The following is an 18,689-nucleotide window of genomic DNA, read 5'->3' as shown; positions in this document are numbered from 1 at the left end:
AACTTAATACTTTTCCACAAATGGCTGATAACAAGGAAGAAATACAATTATCTCAGGACAAAGAGGTTATTTTCAGAGCTCTGTATTGTCTGCTTGGCATCAGTTTTCTATAATACTTGATATTAGCATGACATATACAACATGTATATAATTGGACTACTCACTGCACTGTATTCAGACTCTGATTTTAATTATATCTTTGCTGTAGGAGGTTTATATCCACATATGGTGACTGACCAGCACAGCCATAGCCTTTTTTTACTGTCTGGTCCAGTCACTGGTAATGCAAATGTTATTGACAGCAGCAGTTCGCTAATAACCAATATAGAAGAAAAATGGGTATTTGGGAAAGAATGGCCATTAAAATCTATGTTTTTATATTCATTAGAAAATAGAGACTGTGCTGGTGACCTGTATTTAAGATGACATAATACTGGTTAGGTAGGGGTGGCCATGGGATACAGGATCTATGTTGTCATGGTTTTCCATAATTCAGGAAAGGGAATTTTCTTGGCTATGGTGATTCTTTGCAAAGCCATTTTCCAGAAGTCTGTGTCATCTTCCAGGTGTCTGTGACTGCGCACATATACTTGCACGCATGCTGCTCCCCTGCTGACCGCGTGCAGCGTGTCCTCAAAGAGAAGGGATGCCCGACACAAGAAAAGAGCAAAACAACATCCCAGAATGACAGCACAATAGGAGAGGGGAGAGTGTGGGCATAGTGACTCTGGCCCAGCAGATAAGGCTCTACCTTAATCAAAAGTTCTGTGTGTGGCTTAGTATGAATGGCAAGTACAGCTATTGCTAATGCTAATTACATAAACAGACAGTTCTGCACAGGATCAGGCCTGTACATTCCTTTAGTATCTGTTTCACTTGATCATGTTCCCACAAGACCAGAAATTTCAAATACCTTCCTTATTGACAAAACTTTCCGGTACATATTTTCTCATTCTGTCTTGAATGGCATAGAGTGAAAATGATGGGGATGTCTGTTTTTCTTTTGTTGAATTACACAACTACTTGTTCTTGAAGAAAGATTGTGTTAGTGGGAAATGATAATGATAATAATAACAATAATAATAAAAATTGTGTTGGTGGGAGCTGTTGATAACATTACCAAAATATATTCTGAGATTAAAAACTAAACCTGGTTCCAACACTTCAAAGAGTCTTGCAGTTACAGAGTCTGAAGCAGAAATCATGTTTTCTTGCCAGAGATTTATATTCCCAGAAGCAGAACATACTGCTGGTTCTCCTGACCCATTATTGATTAGTTCTATTTTTGTTGCTGATAAGTGTTGTTGGCATTGTTTACAGCTACAGACCATGATAGAGTCAATACTAATTGAGGCGAGAACATGCATCCTCCCTGCGTTCAGCTCTGGCACAAATTACTATTCCTAGATTGCAAAAGGGAAAGATGAAGGACATTTTTCAAGGTTCTTGAAAGGGAAGTGTAAATAGAAGAACTCAAAAAGCCTCCATTTCCTTGTTTTAATTCTTGATTTCCTTTCTTTGTCTGATAATGTGAAAATGGGTTTAGTCTGCGTGTAGGAATGACAAAACAATAAAACAAAATAGTGTCTGCATTTTTAAAGCAATGGCATGCTTTACAGAAAACACAAATACCCACATGGAGCAGATGCATTAAAACAATCTGAGGACACACAAATGTGTGGGGTACTGAACTAGGGGTTATAACTGGATGATTGCCTCCTCTTTCTCTTGTTTATCGTACTGGCTAGGGGAAATACTGAGTTTGAAGTTTTTTTATTCTCAGAAGACTTGGGTAACTTTAATTAAAGGAAGCTTTAGATAAGAGTGGTAACAGACTATACGCATACAAACCAATTCTGGAAATTTCTGTGTGCTCTGAGATCCTCTGACAAAAACTGTAAGCTGAGTATTCAATACTAGCAATGGGATCTAGAGCTAGAGCCAACACATCTCTCATCTTTGCTACCTATGTTCCCTCCTGTCATCAAAGGACAAGTTCTGTCATGGCTCAGACAAGTGCTGTCACAACTCGATATCTGAAGTCACAGCGTGGAAGCAGAACAGCTTAGTGGCAGATGTCACCGATGTGTCAACAGATGAAGCACCCTCAGAAACGGCAGCTACTAAGCCTTTCCAAAGCTTCTTGTGAATGTCCTCACTACTCACCCTAGGAAGTTTCTCAGCTGTGTTTGCAGTGCTGTCCACGTGTCCATCCCACAGCAGCCTGGCTGTCCTTGTAACTGTGCTTCCTTGGCAAGCTGTACTTAGAGCATAAGCAAGCAACAACATGCTGACTCCTGAGGGAGCTGGAAAGGCTTTTTGTGGATCTTGCATCAAGCTCCATGGTCAACAGCTCAGAGAACTTTTAGTTAGGTATAGCTCATTTAATTCTTTGAGCACCTCATTGCAATGCTTGCGTATCTATGAAAACATTTCAAAGCAAATAAATACATTTAATATTTTCCTCATTGCTACTCATATCTGAGAATAGGAAGAAAATTTCTCAACAATGAAAGCTGGTTATTAGCCAACTTAATGACAGAAATTTCTTCATGTGGTACTTTTGAAATGAGACTAATAAAAAGACAGTGGGGAACAATTCTGTAGGAGAAGGGGATGATGGTGTCATGTCATTATTAATTAGTGCTATTGTAACTCAAGTTCTGAACTGTGGATATTTACTTTTATTTTTAAGAGTCTAGATGTAGATTTCATACTTATGTGTTAGAAAAGCATTATTGACTCCTTAATTCGGTTTTCAATGGATCAATGAGGTTTTTGCCAGTGAAGTTAGCTCATGCATAATTAACTTATATTGGTATCCCCACAGCCTGATTCATGGCTGAATTTCTAAAACATGGTTTCATTTGGTACCCTACCTCTTATTAAATGTCTTTTACCTTAACTATCACTGCAATGGTGGATTTCCTAAAAATAGCTTGTGAACTATATATCAGTCTTTGCTGAGTCAACAAGACTAGTGGAAGACTCTCAGTCCAAGAAAATTACACTCAATAGATGGTGCAGGACAAAGAAATTTATTTTTTTATTTTAACTAACACAAACCCATCTTATTCTCTGGCAATTCTTTTTTTTTTTTCTGCCTGTCATTGCACAGAGGAAAAAGCATCCTCTTTCAAATAGGTAGCTGTTATTCCTGCCCAACATAGCACCCTACAGTTATTCCTACTGTGTTTATTCCCATATAATTATTAATATGATGTAAGGGCTCAGCAAGATTCTTCTCATTATTCTTCCCAAATGAGAGCAAAATGAACTAGCAGTGAGCTACCAAGAGCTAAAGCAGTGTGTGGGAGAACAGTATGGTGCTAAAAGGTTAAGGATCTGTCCTGCTGGCCCTCTGAGGATGCATAGGACAATTTTCCAGTGAGTGTGCACCAAGCAGAGTGCTGAGTGACACCCAGCATTTAAAAGTTGGAAGCTTTCCTGAAATAAAAGCCTGATGTGAGCTGATGGAAAGAGCCAGAGCTCTCACAGCAGCAACAGGAGGCTTTACTATCCAAAGGCTAGCTTCCTAATAGATGTAAAGCTGCCTGGCTACACCAAAAAATATCTTCTCCTTATGCCCAAGATTCTTTTTCATTTAAACATGAAAGCAGATTGAGAGCTTTAGGTGGGTTTCCTGGCAGACCACAAAATCAATTGAATAATGTTTTTTCTAGTTAAACAGAAAAGCAAAAAATTGATCTTAACATTTTGTCTCAAATGGGAATGTTTCATTGTGGCTTTGAGTTTCAAAATAGTAACATCTCCAAAATATTAGCAAATTTTATAAAGAGAACACTCTTTCAAATAATCTGGCATGTTTTTTTTAGAAAATGCCAAAAGAAAGCAGTATCATTTTTACAAATATTGTCTTCTAAATTATTTGGCTTAAACGGATGTGAATTCATAAATGCGTTCCAGTTATCTATTTTTTTAAATAAATATTGCTTTTCTTTTGCTTATCTCCAAAAAAGGAAACATGTAAGAAACACTAACAGTTACATTGCTCAAAAAAAAAAAAAAAAGCTAAAAAATAGGAATTTATGTATGTGTAGACAGCACATCTCAAGGAACTTTAAACAGCTATAAATGATCTTTTCTTTTTTTTTTTTGTCCATATGTGCATTTATGCTATAAGCTATTCTGCATAATACTTCTCTTTTATCTGGAGGTTGGAGACTTCAAGCAAATGGTGAATTTAAGACTGGTCCATCATTTGAAACATTATATTATCCCAGAGTCATCTAGGTATGAGGCTTAGGCACATGCAGGGAAATAGAGGTAAGACCTGTATGTAAAGGACATGCATCTACAGCCCATCATGACCTCACGGTCTCCGCATCATAAAAATAATTAGTCCTCTGCATGTCCACCTGGGACAAGGGTTGGGAACTGCACGGGTCGTAGGTCTTGGCACCATGATTCTGATTTGAAGGCTGATAAAAGGGCGTTTTACAGGAACCTTAGTCAGCCAGGGCAAATCACTGTAACACCAGCAAGGCTGTCTTTCCTTGGTATGCAGGTTCTGGGTGCCGGCAGTGTGGCGGGATGTCACCAGTGGCACTGCTGATAGCGGTGACAGTGGTTACAAAGACAACAACCAAGCTGATCAGAAGTGCAAAGTGCTTTTTCCAGGTTTTGGGGAAAGGCAGTTGGGCCAAACTGGAATCCTTGTAACCAAACTGCTACTAACTGGAGCTGCCTGAATTCAGAGATGAACCCGTTGACTTTCTGAAAAAGTGCCTCTGAAGGTAAGCAGAGGTAGGTGAATGTGGCTCCAGGACCTAGGGACATCCCAAACATGAGAGGATCACAGGTTTCTCAGAAACCACTCAATCAAGTCAGTATTATGTCTAAACTTGTACTTTTCTGAGCAAAGCTGATTTATCTGGTTATAGTAATTTCCTGAAATTCAATGTGAATTTAGATCAGGGTCACAGTATTCTGAGGTAAGGTAAAGACGTGATGTTTATTCTAATAAACAACTTTTAATGTTAAAATCACATTTTCTAAGTTACTTCAGTTGTATATTAAGAAGTTCTTCAGAGAAGTAACTAAAAGGGACAAAAATAACCCAAATAACAGGAAAAACAAAAAGGGGGAAAAAAACCCAGAAGGTTGCAGTAAAAAGGAACCTGGGTTACATGACATCAGTTTATTTTGTCATCGTATGTATTTGAGACTTCATGGTGGTCAGCTCTGGAGTTCATTCAAGCTCTGAGAAAATTCTCCTGAATTCTGCTTGTGGCTGTCATTGTGGTAAATGTGTCCTTCTGACCCAGCCAAAATACTGATGCCTAGTGAGCTTTTTTTTTTCCTTCCCCAACAACATGACACTTCCCTGTATTGTGCAGTGGCTCAGGGTTGCTTACGTTAGTAATAACGAAGTGAGGAAGTGAGCAGATATTATTTTATAAATATTCTTCTGGACATATAAGGGAGCAAGGTGGAGCAATATAGAAGAATGAACTTGGGAAAAAGAAAAGAAAAGAAGGGAATGGATGTCAAGGACTAGTGAAATGGAGGCAGAAGGAAAAGGAAGAAGAAGAGCCTAATGCTTCATATTGGATGGACTTGTACAACCTAACATTTAATTTTTTTCTTTGTTAAATTTAATATTTAAATATATATGATTGAACCAGCAAAATGAGGGTTGATGGTGTACTACAGGACACTATTTGCATTTTAGTGGCCACGTATGTCCTGATGGCAAAAAGAGAAGTACATACAGTTCAATGCAGGGATTATTAGCTTTAATTCCTTGTTTTAGTTGCAGACATTTGGAATAATCTCAGAGTATCACATTACTGAAATGTCATTTTTTCATATGAATAACATAGCTTAGAATAAAAACTAAGCACACAGGAGCAAAGTTAACAAATGCTCAGAATTTAATTCATTCCATATTGCTTCCTGAAACACATAAATCACTTTGAAATGAAGACCAGAATTGTTCATAAAGCTAGCTAATTAATGAATATTTTGACTTCTAGGGTTGAGAAGATTCATAAGCGTCACTAAAGTAATGAAAGAAGCTTTTGTAGTTGTTCCTTCTGGTCTTAATACACAGAAAGAAGAAAACCATGAATATAACAAAGGATAAAGGAATATTGATTGTAGTTACAGGCAGGAGAAGAAAGTAGTAGCATCAGCTAAAACTGTAACTGGCCTGCTGTACTGGTTTGGGCTGGGACAGAGTTCATTTTCTTCTCAGTAGCTTGTATGGTGCTATGTTTTGGATTTGTGATGAAAACAGTGTTAATAACAGAGGGATGTTTTAGTTATTGCTGAGCCGTGCTTACACAGAGTCAAGGCCTTTTCTGCTTCTCACCCTGCCCCACCAGCAAGTGGGCTGCGGGGGTACAAGAAGTTGGGAGGGGACACAGCCGGGACAGCTGACCTCAGCTGACCAAAGGGATATTCCATACCATATGATGTCATGCTCAGCATATAAAGCTGGGGGAAGAAGGCGGCAAGGGGGACGTTCAGTGTTACAGCGTTTTGTCTTCCCAAGTAACCGTTACGGGTGATGGGGCCCTGCTGTCCTGGAGATGGCTGAACACCTGCCTGCCGATGAGAAGTGGTAAATGAATTCCTTGTTTTGCTTTGCTTGCGTGCGTGGCTTTTGCTTTCCCTATTAAACCGTCTTTATTTCAATCCATGAGTTTTCTCACTTTTACCCTTCCGATTCTCCCTCCCATCCCACCAGGGGGGAGTGAGCGAGCGGCTGTGTGGGGCGGAACTGCCCACTGAGGTTAACCCACAACAGGTGGTAAGAGAGTTAACAGGAGGAGCAGGCCTAATCCTTCTGGGAACTACATATGGTGAGTGTAAAGCACCTGAAAAGCTTTACTCTAATGTGAGCTCCTGGGAGAAAATGGGGCAGAACAAGTACTGCTCAGGACATGAAGCTGGATACTGCAGAGATTAAAGAAGTGATGTGGAAGAACATGACTCTAGTGCAGCAAGTGAAAGGTCTGATCACTGAGAAAACATGCAGATGAAAATGATTTATTGTACTTCAGGGAAGTGAACGTCTGCAAAGAAATAAAAAGGTAAACCATGAATCTCTTTGGGGGGTTATTCAGCAGTACAAAGTGTATTCTGATGTACTTGGAGGCTGACAATAAGAGAGATGTAGCCTTCGGAACTCATCTACTATAAACGCCCAAGGAGAGGAGCTGACCAATCGCAGGATGAGTTTGAACTGCTGGTGAAATGCGTTATATGCGTGCTGGTGCGATATGTCAAATGTGGTGTTTTGGCAGACATAGGGGAGCATTCCAGCAGCTCTGAGTGAGCACTGGTGGTACCCTGGAGCTGGTGCCAGTCCCAAGAACAGAGCTTGGCTAGGACACGAGAAGAAAAAGGCTAGTGGGATGAGTTTGGGAATGAGGGGCTCGTCAGGCTAGAGGCTGGAAGAGCCTGCTTTGTTTAGTGCTATAGATGCCTGTTGCTTGTATATGTATATACATATTTATACTGGAATAAAACTGGGAAGAAAGGAGACACAATTAAACAAAAAAGTTGTTACAAAGAAAAGTAAGCATAAACCAGCTGTTAATAAATCCAGGCTGGAAGAAAGCTCATAAGGCTCAGTGTTAGGGCTTTTTTTTTTGAGCTCCCAGGTCTGATGATTCACAGCCTGACAGCTTGCAGCAGCTCAAGGCAGAGACTGAAAGGATCATGATGGCTCACCCCAGCTTCACAGGAACTCGGGGCACAGTGGCCAGCTCTGTTCCCAGACTCCCTTTTCTTCTGTATAAGAAACACATCTTTAAACTAGGATTTTTTTTTTTGCTCTTCTATAAAGCCTGGCTAAACAGACCAAAATCGCCACCTAGTGAGGACAGTCTCTCAGCTCACTCATTTCAGATAGTCTGCTGTAAATACAATAGAGACAATCTTCTCTATGTAATATTTTGCTGCATTTCTTTGAGTGAAAATGCTACATAATACTTTGCAAGAACAAATCAAGCATTTAAGGAAAAATTAATTTGCTGAGGTGACAGGAAAGCAGACATTTTCCAGAATATAATATGTATCCAAGCATAGGGATTCCTACCACCTCTCGCTACAATCATTAAGGTGCTTACTATAATGTCTTTGGAGTGTATTTACAGGGGTCTTGGGTGAAGCGCCAGGCTTAATGTCTGCACTGGGTGCCTTATGCCTCCTGCACAGGTAGTGCTTCAAAGGGTCTCTGAGTTCTTGGTCCTGGTTTCTCTGAATGAATTGCTAAAAATAAATAAACTGCCTAATGGGCTAAAAACCAAAGAAGTATCCACAAGTGGTTTCACTTGTAATATGTCTGTAATGAATTAAAATGAATGCACAGCAAAGAAAAGATAAACCTGCACGTACCAAGTTAGCAATTTTTTTGCAAAGGCTTCCAGTTAAATCCATTTTGCAGGTTCCTTTGGCTTGACCTGAGTGATTGAACAAGAATTTGTAGTCTGCAAAACTTTTCATAGCTACCAAATCATTCTTGAAGTTTACACTTTTCTATTATTTCTACCCTGACACCCTTTGCGGGTTGCTTCCTGTTACAGTGAAGAAATGAACTGAATGTTAAGCCTTAAAAAAATGCATAGCAAATCACGGTTAAGATTTTATTAAAAAATAATGACATTAAAAACATACTATATTTTGGATCCTTTTTTCCCCTCCTACATTTAGGCATTTAAAATTCACACTGTCAAGACTCTTTGTGCAGTGATAAACATAAAACACAAGAAAAGGTAAGGGAAAATACACAAGAACCTCTGGATACAACAGCTGTGACTTTCAAATAGCCACATGAAAATCAAAAAATTCTGAAGAAATCATGAGTATAAATAACAGTGAGACAGGAAGAATCAAGGTCTTTTTTCTCAAATAAAGTTATTTCCCTTGACTTCCCTTGGTAGAGATGGACTTGTGGTGCTTATTGCTGATAAATATTTCTAGATCTTTTTGAAACTGCATATGCCAGGCTTATCTAAAGTCAAATTTTGAATTTACTAGTGGTGTAATAGGGATCCAAAAAAACTTCAGGACTGAATTTTTCCTTTCCAAAAGAAGCTAATTTGAAACTGCTAAATGCTACGGCCTAGATTTATTTCCTGCTTTCCACAAAAATAAATCATCCTCTAAGTGTGAACACCAGACTTAGTGATGAAATGTACTACTCAAACAGAACATGGGGAATTACAATGGCTGCAAATTTCAATGAGAGGTTAAATGTTGAGTCACTGGCAATGCCTTCAGAATACATTGTAGTATCTTACTACTTCTATTATATTATGAGATCCCATAGCGATATGTGGACTGGATTAAGACACTACATTGTGCACCAACAGCCATACAGATGGGGAAGGAAGACTGGCACTTACGACATCAAAACAGGTGTCCAAGAAATTACATCCTGTATTTCACACATTTCTGGCACTAAATCTGTAACAAATGTGAATGCAGCATTGTTTCCCTGTACAACATCTCAGTATGAAGCTTTTTCTTAGGTTGGTAATGCTACACAGAACCTGTAGTAGGTTCACGTACACTGACTGAGCTGCCAGACAGTGACATGTGCTCATTCTCTGCATGCCAGGAAGGAGAGCTCACTTCTGCCTGCATGGGGTTACCATGAGTACATCAGGAGTCATCGATAGTTTGACCTTTTCTGGGTTTTTCTGCTGTGCTGCATTCTGAGAAGGAGCAGAAACTTTAGTTTACTGAGGATTATTTATTGTGTTCCACTCCATGATAAGCAAAGAAGATGGGTGAAGCCATGTGTTTATTCCCTCACTCTGAGAATACAGTGAATCTCAGGAATTGCTTCATAGATGTTTGGCACAGTTAGAGTTCCTCTTGCCATCTAAGAATTAGGGCTTTTTACCTTCTTTCCCATTCAGGAGTCCTTGGGTCTCCTAAGGTGAAAAGATAGCTCAGAAGATGAGTTGCCATAAGACATCTCCAGGGTCTCGCAAAGTGGGCTGGCATATGTGAGACCTGGTGCCTCAAACTAGGATACTAGTAGGAACAGTGGGCTGTCAAGGGAAGGAGAGGAAAACAGTGGGGAAGAGCTGTGTCCTGAGGTCATTGGCTGCCTACTCTCACACCCAGTAATCATCTGTTGTGTGTCTGGATGGACTGTGGAAAGCTGAAGTGGAAGAGACTGTAAGAGCTGTGGAGCCAGGAGGGTGACCTGATGTGGGTGCTGTACTGCTTTGGCTCAGTTTTCCGTCTGGCATCTAGTAGTCTGTTCAAGGGAATACAAGGGGAGGATGCATTTTCACTGGAGTTGTCTTTTCCAACCCTACCTTCTTTCTTTGCGCCCATTGTAGGGGAGCTGCTAATCTTTGTAACTTCCCCAGAAAAGGCCATCTCATCAGTCGTGCCTCCTCAGTCTCATCAGTTCATTTCATTTAAGGATGTGAGCCTAAGGGATTCTGCACACGCTACGTTTACAGGATGAACTGCATTTTCCTCACAGTGTTTCCTCACACATATAATTAAGTATGTGAAACAGAGGACAATGTATGGACCTCTCCTTTAGACTGTAGCTTTCTGGATTTAGTACTTGCTGTGACACCTGCTAAGGTACCAGCTATCAGATGAAGGAAACTGAGGTGACAGTTTTTCCAATAGCTCAATATATCCCTGAGATAGGGCTGGGATTGAGACACAAATAAACTCTGTGCTAAAATGCTAGAAATTTGAAACAAGACTGTTCCTGGGTGTAGTTCTTCATGTGGGGTCGGAAAAACAGCCATTACTTTGCACATCTGTTGTTAAAAGGGAGGAAGCTTTTAAACAGTGAGAAATGACAGGTAAGGTCAAGGTTCTACAAAAAATCAAAATAAAGCTTCAGCTAGGATGGAATATAGCACAAATTTGGGGATATTAGGACCTGCTCTTGGGAAAAGCTTGTGAAAGTCATTGCTGATGATAAATGAACTTCAGTATCTCATCTGAAAGGCAACGTGCCACATCCAAATGATCTGAAGAGCCATAGAGAAAACATGATAAGGCATGAGCTGCACCCCTATATTGTTTACTTTACCTTCATATGTAATGAAGGTAAAACTAAATGTGATGTTTATATATATATTTATGTGATTGGACACTAGTACAGTATCTGGGTGTCCTTTTACCCAATCTGTCACCACCTCAATTGTTCATCCAGCAACAGATCTTGACTTTACCAGGAAAACAAAACAATGGAAAAGAAAAGAATCTTTTGTCCCTGGTATTGAATCTTTAACCAAGTAGTTGCTATAGCAATAACATTTCTCAAAATACTAAATTTAAAGTAACAGCTCCTGAGAACTACCTCAGCTCTTGTGAGACATCATCTTTTTTTTTTTTTTTTTTTTCCCAATTTCTCTCATGCTCCATTTAAAGAAGCTGGGAGTCTGTACTCCCATCACCAAAATACTCAAAGTTAATTTTAAAAACAGAACAAAAAAAGGATTGACCAATTTTCCCACTTTTTTTTTTTTGCAGGTGTTTCAAACCTCCCACTGTTTTAGCATTCCCATTCCACATTAGTTATGTGATTAGTACATATGTGTGCACTCTGATGTTCAGTGAGAGATACCACGGGACACATGTTCCAGCTTTGCTGTACACAGGCGCGATAGAGGCTGTAGGTGATACACTCTGCTGACAGTGCCTATGGGTTGGCACAGATGAGGATCTGACTGTGTCTTGGGCAGTGTCTTTGTAATTCACCCGGATCAGGCTTTTTACATGTCACTTGATACAGCCTTTACTGTTTTCTGTTTGGTGGTGGTGGTTGTTGTTGTTTTGTTTGGTTTTTTTTCCCAAAGCCCCAGTCCAGAACAGACTTTATGTATTTCTAGGATATTACAAGATTTAGGTGAAATAGCTTGGTTACTTTTAATTCATAGCTAAGCAACTAAAACCTCCCTGGGTCAGCTTAGGCTAGCAATTTATCAGTAACACAGCCATTGTGGTGCAGCAATGAAAGAAAAACCTTTACGATATGCACAAGGTGTTTTTCTCTCTTTCCCCTTATCAGCGCCGGAGCATCACTTATCAGATGCCGCCTTGGATCAGCGCCATCGGGGACCCTGCAGGTGCAGCGCAGCAGGTGGCCTTGGGCAGAGGCAAGCTGCCATCTTGCAGGGTTCTGGGACCACGAGGAGCTGCCATCTCACACAGAAGGAAAACCCTGGCAATGGGCAGCACTGGCCTGTGGGTGCAGCAGCTGCCCCTGGCTCCCGCTCAGCTCAGAGCCAAGCTTCGCTTTCCTTCCCCGCAGCCTTGTTCTGCGCAAGCAGATCTTCTGCCGTGGTGGTCGCGCTGGTCCCAAGTGCCCTAATACTCCCACCCATGTTCTCTCTCTGTGCTGTGTGGAGGCGGGGAGCAAATGAACAGTTTGCTCCTTCACCACCTTAGAAAATAGAGAACTAGACCGATGATAACACGGTGAAACTGGTAAGTAATACGGAAAGTGGCACATGGCTAAACTATGGCCCAATGCTCCCTTCTTTACTGGCATTAAATTAAGGGTGACATTGCTGAAGATTGTCACTAGACTAATCAGAATTATTTCAGTAGCGTCATTCTCCGTGAATGGAAACAGGAAGTGGAATATATTAATCTTATAACTCAAATTCACACTTCCCTTCATCTTTCTCAGTGGGTCTGAAGTTAGATGTATTAGAGACTCAAAAAAACCCCCAACAAAAAGGCTAGGCAAGAGTCTCTGTTAGCCTACAACCATGTGAGTCAGGACTGACCCCACTGACATTAACAAAGTAAAGCTGATGTGTAGCTACATCAGAAAAGAATAATGCATCATGAATGCAGTGATGCAGGTTGTGGCTAAGATTCTAGGAAAAACAGATTAAATGAAGTCTGAAATTCCACCAGCTGGGTCACCACAGTTAATTGAAAAGCTCCCAACTTACGAAGCTGAGCTATATCTTTGCTGGACTTTTGGCAGTTGGATTCTGCTTTAAGTGAATTATTGACATATAAATTCACCTCTGCTGTTATGCTGACAACAATATCATTTGGCACTGGCATTTCATACCCTGTGGCTATTAACTAAATTACTATCACAGCCCTTTTAATTATCCATATTCTTATTGTATAAATTGGGAAGTGAGATAGGAACTACAGTGACTCACTGAGGCCATACACTAATGCTTTTAGGCATTGCCTGTGAAGAAAATGGAATCTGAATGCATGCATTTCTTCTTGCCATTAAACAGACATTTGGATTTTATAAACTTTTCTGTAAGGAATGGCCTTGCTTTGGGAACAGTTCCTGTGAATTTGCACTTGGTTTTTGTCTGCAGAGCCATCAGGAATTCTAAGTGGAATATTTAATAACAATAATACACAGCGTGGATTGAAGCCTGGATGAAGACATTTACTTTTCACTATGCCGTTTTTGCATAGTGATAAGTACCTCTCTTGTAACACTGCAATTTTAAAAAGAACATAGATGTTCACTTTCATATCGTAAATTTGGTCCAGCTAGGACAAACAAATTTGGAAAGAGAATGAAAAAAAGTGTAAATTTTTAGCTATGTAAGAATAATGAGGTAAATATACAAATGACTGAAGTACAGGACATTGTAGTCTCTACATCTAAAAGTTTCCTCATTTCTCCAGAGGGTCGTGATTTGAACACATGGACTGAGCATTTCAGAACAATCTAAGGGATTAGGTACCTACATTTTATTGTCATAAAGTGATAGGACTCTGAACTTATCTGAGCTTTTTCATGAAGCCCAGCCTACAGACCAGCCATCGTCATTGTTTTCCTTTATCTTGAAGTGGATCTTCAGCAATGCAGGGAGGTACTATAGGAAACAGTGCTATGAAAAACATCCACACATACCAATGTAAGCTGGTCCAAGCTATGGCTTTCATGAGCACTGGGGGAATATTAAAAAGTATAAAATCTCAGGGCCAAATTTTGTGGAAATTAAGCTCTTTCCACAGGGTCTGGGCCCTAAGTTTACCAACAGAGTCTGTGGTCTCTTCTCCTCAGTCCTTAGGGTTCGGCTGCCTGTGCGGAGGCCAATGCTGACATGGTGTGGCTGTGCCTGGCCCTGTACTTTGCTGATCCCGACCTTGCCTTCCTGACTTGGCTTCCCAGCTTGACCTCAGACCTGCCTCGTCACTATGGATTTGTCTGGTGATCACAGAGCTGTTGGCCAATGCTGGTTACCATCACCGGACCTGCTCAGTCTGCCTCACTGGGGTGCCGTGGGACTGCGTGGCTTCTCAGTGAGGAAGCTGCCCAGCCTGCCTGACTGTCACCCTCAGCTCCTGGCTCCCTGTCCCTTGCAGAGCAGCCAGCTCTCAGTACTCCCTGATGCATAAGTTAAATTTCACTCAGTTTTGTTGCTTAGTTTTCATTATTCTTTATTCAAAATAAATTAAAAGCCCCAATAGAATTAACTTTCCAACCTTTCTGGCATGTGAAATGTCTAGAAATGAACCACCGAGTTAGTTTTTCCATGAAGTTACAGTGAAGCTCGGTTCTGCTTTTATTCCAGTGCTGCAGTGAAATTTCATATTCTGTTGCAAAATACATACGTCAGCACAGGAACAAATCTGTGGTGAAGTAACTTGCACTGCTGCTTGCATACTTTTTCCTTCATAATATATAAGAAGGTATTACATAAAAAAACCCCACATGAAAACAAAACAAAATCCAGCAAATGGAAACAAAGAAGGGACTGGAACATACTTTTTTAGAGAGGAAGGCAACAGTCAGAATAGTGACATACACAGTTCATAGGATCACAGGACAATTCTGGTTGGAAGGGACCTCAGGAAGTCTCTAGTCCAACCTTCTGCTCAAAGGAGGGTCAGCTATGAGGCCAGACCAGGTTGCTCAGGGCTTTGTTCAGTTGGGTCTTGAAAACCTGTCAGGATGGAGCATGCAGAACATCTTGGTGCAATCTGTTCCACTGCTAGGCAGTCCTCATAGTTCAAAAGTTTTTCCTTATATCAACTCTGACCCTTCTTGCTTCAAGTTATGCACATGATTTCTTGTCCTCCTGCTATGCATTCTTGTGAGGAGCTTGGCTGCATCTTCTCAATACCCTCCTTGCAGGTATTGCAAGGCTGCCATTAGGTCCCCCAAAGTCTTCCCTTCTCCAGGCTGAACAAGCCCAGCCTCCTCAGCCTCTCAAGTTCCTCTCTTGGAATGTGAAATTAATTGAAAGTATAAATACACACAAACAGGAACTCATGAAAACAATGAAAGTGGCTCTTTGTAATGGAGAAATTTGTAATTTACATGCAGAGGGATCTTCTCATAAGCTGCGACAGGAGGTAATTCTGTGGGGGATCCTCAGTAATTTTGTCAGTGTGTCATGGTCATCTTTCTTGACTGTGCGTTTGTTTGTTGACATTGATTTATGTACCATGCCTCATTTAAAGATACGTGTTGATGCTCCATTGATTTAATTGACCCTGTAATAAGTTCTTAATAGCTCCAGCTACTGGTTTCACTTAGATTAGTATCTGTGACTTTTGGAGTATTTCCTAGGTACAGACTGGGGAAGAATTTTTCTTTCTTTCCCCTTTAGGTTATCCAATTTTGCTTTGAATGTGCTTGCTCAGGTGTTTTTGACAGTCTCTGTTTCACAGGAAGTTCTGTAGGTGATCAGTGCACTGCTCTTTGCAGCAGAACTGCACAGAGCATGGTCTTTCACTTGGTCTCCCTCACACTTTTGTAGGCACAAGCAACACCTGAGCAAATTCAGTATGTCTGTTCGTGCAGTTTCACTTACAAAGCAGTAAAGAATGGGATCAGCAATGCAATTCAAACTTGTTAAGGCCTGTGTGATTCTGTAAACCTTATACATCAACTGCAAAAGCTGTGGGTCAGTGGTGTAAGGTTCTTTGATGCTGCGAATAAGCAATATAACGTGATAAGGAGTGAAGCAAACAATGAAAGTAACTGTGATATTCAGAATAAGTTTCCTCACTTTTTTCTTTTCTTCATCTACTGTGGCTTGATTACACCTCACTACTTGGTAGATTTTATGGTAGCAAAACACGATGATTATCAAAGGGACCAGGTACCCTGAGCATATCCGGAATAAATTTATCCATACCTGCCACCATTCCAGGGGGTATTTATCATAGCATAATGTATGATTAGTGGAATTGCAAGGATCATTGAATACTTCTTTGTGCACCAATATGACTGAATTCAAGATGCTTTCCAGAAGCCAAACAATTATGCTGACAATCAACGAAAATCTTCTTGTGCGCAAGTGCTGGAGCTTCAAGGGGTGAACTAATGCCAGGTACCTGTTAACAGAGATGCAAGCAAGGAACGCCGTGCTGGTGTAGAAATTCATATACATAAGGAAGGCAGAAATCTGACAAAGCAAGGCAGAGAGCCTCCAGTTATCTCCATTCCAGGCATAATCAATCCACAGAGGCAGAATCAGAGAGTACAAAAGGTCAGCCAGGGATAGGCTGAAGATGTAGACTGCTAACTCATTCTTTTTCCTCACCTGAATGCAAGATGCATAGAGGGATATGCAGTTGATGGGAATACTGATCATCATCACAATGCTGTACACAAATGGAAACAAATACTTATCCAGGGTGTGATCATCATGGCACTTAGTGGTGTTGTTCATTGTCCACCCCGAGTAGTATCTTTGGGCTAATTCCAGCCTGGATGCAATAAAAAACCCTCTGTAGTCTGATGGGTGGTCATCTGTTAGTTCTTCAGGACCTGGTTGGTAAGATTCCAGCCTTCTGTTACCAAAAAGGAAAGATGTCAGCTATAACAACATATTTGTTTGTTTTTTATGAGCTTCTTGGTGGGTGTTTTTTTTAGAAGAAAGAAACTGTGTTTGCAGGAGATCAAAGGTTTTAAACAGTTCTGGAGTTAGGAGTGCATAGGAAGAGGAACCCAAATGTCTAAGATGGTCAAGGTCAGTTAGATGCAAGCTTCTACAGCCGAAGCAGGATGAGTAATTAAGACACTTCCAGAGGGGCAGGGTCTTGCAATCCCAGGTCCCTCTTGTGGGAGAGTCGAAGGAGATCAGAAAGTGCACCACAAATAACAGAAGTGCACTTTCTATTACTCTGGTGAGCAGAATAGGGTTTTTGGCCATACGAATATGCCAGATTTCTTATCCCCAATAACCTCCTCCCCTCTAAGTCAATGGAGAGACAAAGATAGAAAGACAGGGATTCAGGTACCACTAGATGTTGGATCTGCTCAGAAGAGGGGAATGTATGGCTGGTATGTCTCCCTGTCGCGAATCACTCTCTTGTCTTGTCGCATCCTCACACTTCCCTGCTTCCCCTCCCCTCCTTTGTATGCAATCCCCCAAGAACCTACCATCAACTGTGCTATTCCAGCAAAGCTTACTGCATGTCCCAGGAACCCTCATGTGAAACCTGGCAGGCTATTGGGTTCCTGCATGCACAGGAGAATCTGCCAGGGTGTCACTTAGACTCATATGAGGTGGAGAGTCTCTGAGTACAATTTTTCATTCACACTTCTTTCCTCTTAGAATTACAGTTGCCATGCATGAGTTTATAAAACCATTAGCAATTAAGCTTATCTTAGGCACTACCAGGGCTGTGGGTGTCAACAGATTCAACATGAAAATAACAGTAAAACGGCAGCCCTGACTAAAGCAGTGGGACTGGAGCAGTTGTGTGCGTGAGCCTTAGAAGCACTTAGAAGAGCTGATCTTTAAGTAAGAAAGGGTGTACAACCATAGCTATGAGACAGGTGTTACTCACTGATTATAACACAGCTCTGACACTCAGTAATTCTATTCTCCAAAGACCTAATTGTTAAGTTCAGGAAATACGAGAATGGGAAATATTTGATGTGGTCCAGTTCTACTGCCAAATACACTGCTTCAGAGATGGCCTGTGATAACTTATCTGTGGTTTGAGTCTAGACTGCCAGCAGAGGAGGTGATGAGGTTGTAGAATGAGTAGGCTGCAAGATAGCACCATCTACAACTGTTCCCACATAGGAAACAGCTCAAACTGAAGACAACTTGGGTGCAAGGATTTTCCCATGTGGTAGGCAAATTCATTCTGCCTTTTATGGGTTTCATGCATGTGTGTGTGGAGGTTTGTAGATTTATCAGAGAAACCCAAGTAGGTTATTGCCTCTGTTGAGAGGTTATTATATGGATCTATTTTCCATAAAAAAACCACTTTGATGCATATTCAGAAAAAAAAGGAGCAATGACAAAACTAGTCAGAAAGCACACAATTAATTTTACCAGCCACTTCTTTATTTGATCAATTTGGCTAACTTTTGACAGTCAGAGCTAAATTCATTCACAGGCTTGAAAGACAAGGAAAATTCTTGAAAAGGACTTGCCAATTCGGTCCATTGAGCAGTTTTACTTACATGATGACTAATTAAAAAAAAAAACGCAGTGTCTATATTTAAGACAAACATAAGATGTCTGCTTTTCGATGTGGTTTAATAAAACCACACGGTAAATAGGGCATCGTAAGTTTACCAGTATAGATAAGTATCACGAATTAAAAATCTAGCTCTAGAAATTGGATTCCAGGGTTTTGCTGACCCACTTCTCACCTAAAGCAAAGCAAACATATGCAGGCTGACCAGATGAGTAAAAGATAAAATACCTACCTCTTCTTCTAATCACATTTTAGCATCTCTTTTCCTATGACAGGCCTCT

The 18,689-nt window shown here is 40.6% G+C and overlaps 1 protein-coding gene across 1 annotated transcript; it reads right to left on the bottom strand.

The window, feature by feature from the left end:
* Positions 1–15,602: 15,602 nt before the first annotated feature.
* Positions 15,603–16,640, bottom strand: GPR65 (G protein-coupled receptor 65). The gene has a single exon (XM_050898319.1). It carries the CDS (start codon positions 16,638–16,640, stop codon positions 15,603–15,605), a length of 1,038 nt encoding a protein of 345 aa, XP_050754276.1.
* Positions 16,641–18,689: the final 2,049 nt, after the last annotated feature.

Source organism: Gymnogyps californianus, chromosome 5, assembly GCF_018139145.2.
Source record: "Gymnogyps californianus isolate 813 chromosome 5, ASM1813914v2, whole genome shotgun sequence".
Taxonomy (NCBI): domain Eukaryota; kingdom Metazoa; phylum Chordata; class Aves; order Accipitriformes; family Cathartidae; genus Gymnogyps; species Gymnogyps californianus.
This window is presented reverse-complemented; position numbering and strand designations above follow the sequence as displayed.

Excerpts from the sequence above, each read along its gene's own strand:
- GPR65 (XM_050898319.1), bottom strand. The coding sequence starts at position 16,640 with ATGAACAACACCACTAAGTGCCATGATGATCACACCCTGGATAAGTAT.